This window comes from Marmota flaviventris, chromosome 1, assembly GCF_047511675.1.
Source record: "Marmota flaviventris isolate mMarFla1 chromosome 1, mMarFla1.hap1, whole genome shotgun sequence".
Taxonomy (NCBI): domain Eukaryota; kingdom Metazoa; phylum Chordata; class Mammalia; order Rodentia; family Sciuridae; genus Marmota; species Marmota flaviventris.
The window spans coordinates 40,541,815-40,551,110 of NC_092498.1; the positions used below are offsets into that span (position 1 = coordinate 40,541,815).

A 9,296-nucleotide genomic window follows, 5' to 3' on the forward strand; every position below is an offset into this window, starting at 1 on the left:
GCTGGGGATGTGGTTCAAGCGGTAGTGCACTTGCCTGGCAGATGCATGTGGCCCGGGTTCGATCCTCAACACTACATACAAAGATGTTGTGTCCTCCGAAAACTAAAAAATAAATATTAAAAAAATAATTCTCTCTCTCAAAAAAAAAAAAAATAAGAAAAGAAATGATGGACTTGTTTATGGCACCAAGAGTGGTAATGGTTTTGAGGATATATACATATTTCAGAACACATCAAGTTTTATATATTAAATATCTACAATTTTCTATATCAATCATACCCTAATAAATCTATTTTTAAAAATAGAGAAGAGGAGATTAATCATAGAAAAATTGTACTGAATTGTTTATCTCTTTTATAGGGCTAACATTAAATGTTAGTCCCGCTGACCTGTATTAAGTTTAAAATTGAGCTTAGATGAAAATTTCCTTAGCTAATGTGGTACTAAACTTAATACAAAATCTGGTGATTGAATGCACACTTTTGCAGAGCTATGATTTGACCATTGGGATGGTATTCAAAATCCCATTGACAGTATTATTAATAAAAATGAAAGATAAAGAGACACTAGCCATAGATTGCTTTCATTTTTGAAGAGGGATCTGTGTAATAGAATTCATTGTTAAATTGAGTTACTTTTTATTCTTTTACAAATATTCTTATACTTCCTAAAGAGAGTAAATTCACCTTATAATTTTAATCATACTACTTACTGATAACCAAACAATCATGAGTAAGTTTTTTGCAAGGTTTAAAGTCAATGGACAGAAACCTTTTTAGCTGGGAGAGAGTTGCTCTATCAAATGTACTTAGAGGAAAGTTTCTCAAGATTTTTCCTCATTTACTAGTAATCACGAAATTTTGGGGAATTAGTACACATGCATATATATATATATATATATATATATATATATATACTTATGCATGTATATATATATGTATGTATATATTTATATGTATATGTATACATATATGTATATGTATTTTAAAAACAAGCAGCCTACATCTATTCCAAATGAATTTTTCAGTTTTAAAAATCTAGTGTTCATAAGTAAAAGCCATATGAATCTAGTTCTTAAAATCCATATTTATATTTCCAAGGGCTAGAATCAACAGAACATTACTTAACACACATATTTGACTGCACACACACACACAATGCACTACACATGTAACGTTGGAACAATAAAATTTCTATTTTATTCACTAGTTTTTAGATGTCACAGTCTTAGGTACACCAGCTAGATATTTTGGTTTCAGAAAAATTTTGGCATTTATATGTGGACACCTTTGGAAAGGGAGAACTCAATCAATACACACTGGTGTGAACATGACTTACTTCCTCTTGTTCTTGAGTTGACACAGAAGGCCATTCTGAACACATCTGTATGTGAACCAACAGGTGTTGTATTCCTCTCTCTCCACTTGTTAATGGAGGTCATATAAACTTCCAAAAGTTTTATATATTACTTCTTTGAACTCCTAGGAGTTACAGTATGCCAGTATCACCAAAATTGGGAGTGAAACTTTATATTTTCTATGAATATTGTCTGGAGATATCTTCAGCTACATGTCAGACAGGAAAAGCACACTTTGATTACTTGTTTAAAATCTCTCAAAAAGACTGAAATTTTGTGTCATGGACAACCCAAATTATCATGCTAAAGCTGAGTAAGAGAGTGGAGTTTTAAAACATGGCTGATTGGCTTCTAGCGGCTGTACATCTTTCATTTTAAAAATTGTCTTTGAAAGAACCAAGCAAACAGTCATGAGTATATCTCTTGCCAACAAGTTGCTATCTTTTTCCATTTTGAACCCAGAGTGCCTCTAGAAATACAAAGGGAGACCATCATTCCACGTTGGAATATGGTCACCTTGTACATGAAACACGCATTGAGAAAACAGATTGAAAACAACCTCTGAAGAAGAAACAAGTCATAGTCAAAATATTAAACATAAGTTTACTGAAACTTATTGAAGCAATTTGGTCGCCAAATTGGGCTAAGTAATAGCAGCTTTTCATGATTTTTTTTCTAATTGTTCTTAGGTATGTTCTCAACTTTGATTTGGAGTTGTAGTTTGTAGATTTCAAAAATGTAGAATTCCTCAATTCCTCAATTATGAAGAAAATGAGACAGTATATCTGAAAAATATCCGTTTGTACTAATGGATATAAAACATTTCTGTTTCTGTCATGGATTTTCTGATTAAATTTAGGTGAGTAACTAAACTCAAGACTACAGTTTCCTATACCTGCAATAGAGATGACCCTTTCCTCTACAAATACTAAGAATTTAAAGAATGAACTCTCTGTATTCTTACTTTAGAAGAAAATGAATTGTTTAATTCTACCCCATTTACTTATTTCATTATAATAAGTCTCAAATTTGGGGTACACTTATGCTATTATTCTCTTACTGTATTTTCTGCTATCAATTGCTTTTCCTGATTACATTCATGCTACTAAGATTGTTACACCTGTGGAGGTGGGCAGCTGTCTATTTCAGGTTGGTGTAATAAAAGGCATGTTGTACAACATTCTGGATAATAAACACTGGAGCATGAAATCCTGTTGATATAGCTCATACAAAGACAGTTCAACTACTCTAAGGTTTTAGCAGAAAATGAATGTGAAAAATGTTGAAAAAATTAAGACTGTAGACTTTCATCTTTTATTTTTCTACATCACCAACTTTATCAAAGAGGAAATCTGACCTCAGTCTCTGCACTTCACTATCTTCATTAAGTGTGGCAATTGCATAGCTTTTCAATAAAAATTAAATAATAGTAAATGTATAGAATATATTTTAAGAATATGATAACTATTTATCAATATTATGGCAAGTAAATTGATGAATTATTGTCAAATCCAAATTAGATTATCAGATTTTATTAATTTTTATAATTTTATGTCTACTTTTTTCAGAAAATAACTCTATGAATACAAGTAACAAGAATGAGTCTAATTTTGGTTGCTTGAATTATGAACCTGATGATCAATCTGTTTGAATTCTCTTTCATCCACCATGTGGTTGATATTATTCTAGAATCTTGAATGGAAAATTCAGCAACTAAATTAAAAACTTAATCTTCAATTCAAAATCCACAGAAACAACCTATTATAATCCTGAAAGAAAGTCAAAATATAAGAAAACTACATGACATAAACAGATATGAGGACATACTGAAGAACTTCCAATGGCTTTTTCTTCACTGACTGGATACTGATCTCAAAAAGGAGATAGTGAACTGAATGCCACCAGCTTGCAAGCAGGGGCTTTTTAAAGACCCATATAGACTCCTCTTTTTACTTCATACATTTACTAATAATAAGACAGAATGCAAGTGAAATTTTGAATTGATACTTTACAGAAGCCTAAAAAGTATTTTGAGTATTTTCACAGTATTAAACTAACCCAGTGGATCAAGTTGGACCAAAAAATTATTCAGTCTTTAATATCAATTCTCTTTGCCAAATCTCAACAGCAAAGCCATGGTGGTGGGAAAATTGCCAACAAAATGTGTTCCACTAAAGGAAAGAAAGTAGCTTCAATCTTCTTTAGTGATCTATAAAGACCTGGACTAATCACTGGCATAAAGCAGAAATTCAATGAGCTTGTTTTAAAAATTCAAATATTTCTGCAGTTTATACCCAATGAAGAAGCAAATGAGCAGCTCTCTGTGCACAGGCAATGGCTAATTATAATACAAATATTTGAAGTACCTTCTAATTGTCCAACTAGTTTATGACCATCACTTTAGAATCAGAGAATGTTAATACATTATTCAACAAACAAAAACAAAAGTGAAGGATGGCATTAGGGTTATATCAGTTCTTAAGATGTGTGAGCATGTAGAAAATCATACTATCAATAGGAGGTGACTTGACTAAAATTAGTTTAACAAATTATAAATATCCAGTGCCTCCGAGGAGAAATTATTTTCTTCAAAAAGGAATCTATTGTTTCAGTAAAACTTTCAAACATTGTTTTATTTGAAAAACATCTTTCTCCATTTGGCTTCTGCATTTTCCAAATCTCCAACAAGCCTATGAATTAGTAATGTTAAGACTGTCTCCCTCACCATGAACTTTTCCTACTTCTGAGAAAGAGCTCTTCACTAAAATTCTACTTCCAAAATAGGATTCAACAGGGCAAATGCAAATCAGGACCCATATGACAGGAAAATCACAAATGCAAATATAAACTAAATTTTAGCTTAATGTCAAATATACTTTTAGAATAGTTCTTGCAAAAGTCAAGCTTTCTCTTCAATTAAATGGTACATTAGAGAGGCAAATCAGAGACAGAATCCAGGATTTCAGAATGAAATAAGCACTGGATGAATTCAAATCTCATAGTAGAATCACGTAGCCCACAGTCCATTTGGCCGGTTGCACTGGTATGAACGTGACAAATGAAAGGTGGTTTGAAACCAGCTCAGTCTCAAATTTCAAAGAACTTGGACCCTCAATGAGGACATAGCTTCTAAATTATATATTTATCTAAGAAGTGAAATTCAAAAATTGCTCTTAAGAAGTATGTCTATAGTATACATGCATTCTGATGTCGGTATTACATTGAAAATTTAACAATAAAATATTTTTTGTAAAATAGGTTTATCAGAAAATTCATCTTAATTGCAATATTTTAAAATTGTTTTTGCTAACAAGAGTTTCCACATATTGATCCAATTTTTTAAAAACTAATTAAGCATGAAAAACTGAGAGAAAAGACCATAAATTTTAAAAAATGGAGAATCAGGAAGATAATATATTGACTTTTATACTTACATCCTGGTTATTATGGTGAAGATACTTGAAATCTAGAAGGACCCCCATTACTGAACTAAAATAGAAAGTATTTTAGGCATATTAATATATATTTTTATAATAGCTTCTAAAAATATAATAAAAATGGAATTAATACCTGTCATAATAAAAATTTACCACAATCGTAAGTATACATTCCACGATTTCTTAATCCATCAAAATTAGTAATTTGGCCTGTACATGTTATCTAGCTGGTTTTGAATATCCCAAATTGCTTTCTGTTTTAGTTTGGATATGAGGTGTCCCCCAAAAGAAGGTTCAGAAGAGAAATGATTGGGTTGTGAGGGTTTTAACCCAATCAGTGATTTAATCCCCTGATAGGGATTACTGAGTGGTAGCTGAAGTGGTAGGGTGTTGCTGGAGGAGGTGGGAATTAGGGTGTGGCTTTGGTGTATACATGTGTATCTGGAAACTGGAGTCTCTCTCTGCTTCTTGATCACTGTGATGTGAGCTGCTTCCCTCTGCTACCCTCTCCCACTATGATGCTCAACCTCACCTCGAGCCCTGAGGAATGGAGCCGGCATTCTATGGATGAAGACCTCTGAAACCGTGAGCCCTAAAGTACACTTTCTCCTCTATAATTGTGCTGGTTGGGTTCTTTAGTCACAACAGTGCAAAAGCTGACTGAAACACTGTCCCTCATTTACTCAAGCACTTTTAACTCAGCAAGATTATTTAGTAAAAATATTCATAATAAAATGTGGATGAAAACTGAATTTTTGAAAAATGGAAAGCTGAAATTAATTGGATTTTTATTTTTAACAAAGAACCAGAATTCTGTACAGGTCCACAATATTTGAGAACTTAATCATCAGATCTTTTAAATGCAAACATTGAATATATGTAACTGAGTCTCAGGTAACTCACGAATGGGTAGTAAGGTGTAAGCAGTCCAAATCCTATTTTTCTTTCCTTCATCCCACAAACGTGACTCTGGTCTAGAGTTTGGAACTCAGATGAAGTTTCTTAACTCATACCTTGAAGCAGGAATGCCATTGAGAGGCCGGGGGCCCAGCAAATACTATTTTCAGGGCAAAGTTACAATTTAGAAACAGGAAAGACCAAGACCTAAAGCCAGAGGCAAAATGAAATCCCGAGTCTTTATGTGGGTCATCAAACCACATTTTAGAAGAGATAGAGATGGGATCACTCTTGCTACAGTTTGGACAGGGTGGTGTGTGAAAGATGGGTGGGGTGGTGACAAAGCTGGCATTTGCTTTCTTCACCTGGTAGATTACAGTTTACAGAATACCCTGGGGAGCTCTAAAAACCAGGATCGGTGTGGACAGAGGGTGGAAAATCCATTTATTTGTTTTTTCCCTCTTTTTAACACTCTTTCAACCTTATATTTTTAGATTCCTGTTCACAGGGTTTCTTTACAGAATTTTTTTTTTCTTATTATAGCAAGCACATCACAAGGACAGACATTTAATAATGCTAATTGTAGCTAATATTCATTCAGTGCTTAGAATGACCCAGCTATGAAACTAAGCCCTTTAAGCATTACATTTTATTATGTAAAATAATATTTTATTTACATTTTTACATATTATTTAAATAAAGTTCATCAAAGTTATGTGAATGCTTCTTTTTTAATAATAGCAGGAAGCTCATTTTGACATGGCAATTTCGCCCTCTGCTGGTGGTCAAGAGTTTCTGGACCATCTACCTTGTGAAACAATGCTCAATAATAGTATGCCAATGTGAGACTGTGGATCAATTATGCACTACTTTTATAACTCTGTCTTGCTAATTATAAGTTCAACAGCCTACTAATGCAGCAGTGAAAACATGATATATTCAGGTTAAAATAGGATTCGGATTTAAAAAAAAAAAAAGGTTGCATTCCAGAAACAGATGTTCAAGTATGGAGAGGAAATTTCCTCTGGTAAAGGTGGAGAACAAAGAGGAGAAATTTTATTAAAGTGTCTCAGAAGTAATATTGTTTAAAAAGGTGATTGGGAAAGAGCCACTTTTAAGGCTGTGTATTCAGAAAACAGGAAATAAGCTTCTGTCCTGAGGATATGTCATATGACATAAGGGAAAAATAAAATGGCAGTAACATAAGTGAAACACATTTATAATCAGATTTTTTTTTCAAAACTGAATAACTGTGAGAATGGAATAGTGCATATAGGGTAAATTTTTCTGGGTATGTAATTAGAAGACTTATCATTCAAATGTTTGGATTTGCATTCCCACAGTTTCATGTGAAGAGCACCAGATTTAAAAAGCAGTCTCTCTGATTTTCTTCCTTATGAGAAAAACAAGTGTGAGACTCTAGCTATGATCCAGGAGTTGACAGACGATCAGATTTCTCCGAGCTTGTGTACAAGATCCTCAGGGGAAGGTATTTAAGATCATCTACAGGGGAAACGCTAAGATTCATCTTAAGAAACATGGCCCTTCTTTTGACAGCTATTCTTCATATGGTCCTCATGTCAACAGAATTCGTCATAGGGATTATAGTCAATGGATTTCTTATAATCATGAGCTGTAATGACTTGATCAAAAGCAGAAGGCTAATTCTATTACAAATCCTCTTACTATGTATAGGAATATCAAGATTTGGCCTGCAGATAATCTTAATAGTACAAAGTTTGTACTCTGTGTTCTTTCCACTTGCTTATCAGGCAAATATTTATGGGGCAAAGATGATGTTTTTTTGGATGTTTTTTAATTCTCTCAGTCTCTGGTTTGCCACCAGCCTTTCTATATTTTACTGCCTCAAGATTGCAACCTTCACTCATTCCTGTTTTCTTTGGCTGAAATTCAGGATTTCGAAGCTTATCCTCTGGCTGCTCCTAGTCAGCTTGCTGGCCTCTTTGAGCACTGCAGCGGTATGTACTAAGGTAGAATTACCTAAAATCGACTATGCTGATTTCTTCACAAACACCACACTAAAGAGTGCTACAGCCAAGATAAAAAACAACAATGAATTGCTTCTTGTCAACTTGGCATTAATCCTTCCTCTCTTCATATTCGTGATGTGCACTTGCATGTTATTCATCTCTCTTTACAAGCATACTCACCGGATACAAAATGGACCTCATGGTTTTCCCAATGCCCAGAGAGAAGCCCATATAAATGCATTAAGAACAGTGATAACATTCTTTTGCTTCTTTATTTCTTATTTTGCTGCCTTCATGACAAATATGACATTTCAAATCTCTTACAGAAGTCAGCAGTTCTTTGTGGTGAAGGACATAATGGCAGCATACCCTGCGGGCCATTCGATTATAATCATCCTGAGTAACTCTAAGCTCCAGCAATCATTCAGGAGAATTCTCTTCCTCAAAAGGAAATGATGAAGATGAGGACAAACATGAAATGAAATATTTTTCCTTGCCATGAGCTCAGTGGACTTACTTGTGTTTTATGTGCTCCCTATCCCTTCTCTCTGACAATATCCTGCCCCCATTACACCCCAAGGGACACCAATTGTGGGAAGCTAATTCTGATATTTGATGGATAGGATATTTCTTCTTCAAGGGCTTATGTATTTCAAAATATTTTGATGGTAATACATGTTAGTAACTAGTGCTTGCAGTGGAATACCAGCTATATTTTAGAAACAAGAAAAAAGTTCTATGACTTTATTTGGTTAATCACTATTTCAGTTTCTTTATCTGTCTTCCAAGGTCACTGGGGGTTTTATGGGTGAGATAAGGAAAAGCAACTCCATTTTAGTTCAAAACTTGAAGCCATAGGATAATTTGGTTGTTTGGGAGCACTTAATTATTTTTCAAGAAGTTCATTAGTATAATGCAAACACAGGTTGAAAGTGTATGCCACAGCCACACATCCAGCTGTACTGGGTAAGATCTTCTGCTTCTGATTTCAGGTGGGGAGGTGATACAGGGCAAATCGAGCTTCAAGCATATATACACAATCAGCACAATTCAAAGTCTCCATTCTTCACAAAATAAAGAAATATTTTTTAATCTCCTGAAGTATTAAGCTTACTCTCAGAGAAAGTGTGGGGAGGTGAATAACAGTGAATTCTTAGCAGATTGAACATTAGACAATAGAGTTCTTAACTTCTTCCCAACTGGGAATCTTGTCTGGGGTATGGCAGCAACACATGTCTTGAAGATCTAAAGTAAAAGCTTTGAATTTGTTGATAGATTTGAATTGATTCTTCTCTTTAAGGATCTTGAATAGTCTTGTTTGAGGGAAAAAACTGTTTTTGCAATATCTTTCATTTCTTAGGATGCCTATTGGAATTTATAAACTCCTCTTTGCCTCTTAAACAAAAAAAAATGTGTTGCTATTTAAATTGTAACAAATTGCAATTAAAGTGGATTAAATGTTGCTGGATGTGAAAAAACTAGATATGTGTATGTATGTTTGCAATGATTTCTTACTGTGGTTAAGAACTGTGGTTCCTGGCCTCTGGGGCCAAATTGGATGGGTTTGCATCTGGCCAGCTGCTGAGTTAGCAGTGTGAACTTGGGCAAGTCATT

General features: G+C 33.9%; 1 protein-coding gene across 1 annotated transcript; it reads left to right on the plus strand.

The window, feature by feature from the left end:
• The first annotated feature begins 7,229 nt into the window (after positions 1-7,229).
• On the plus strand, positions 7,230-8,138 carry LOC114085186 (taste receptor type 2 member 2-like). The gene has a single exon (XM_027926285.1). It carries the CDS (start codon positions 7,230-7,232, stop codon positions 8,136-8,138), a length of 909 nt encoding a protein of 302 aa, XP_027782086.1.
• Positions 8,139-9,296: the final 1,158 nt, after the last annotated feature.

Bases quoted from the DNA above. Each gene is read 5' to 3' on its own strand.
- LOC114085186 (XM_027926285.1), top strand. From the start codon at position 7,230: ATGGCCCTTCTTTTGACAGCTATTCTTCATATGGTCCTCATGTCAACA.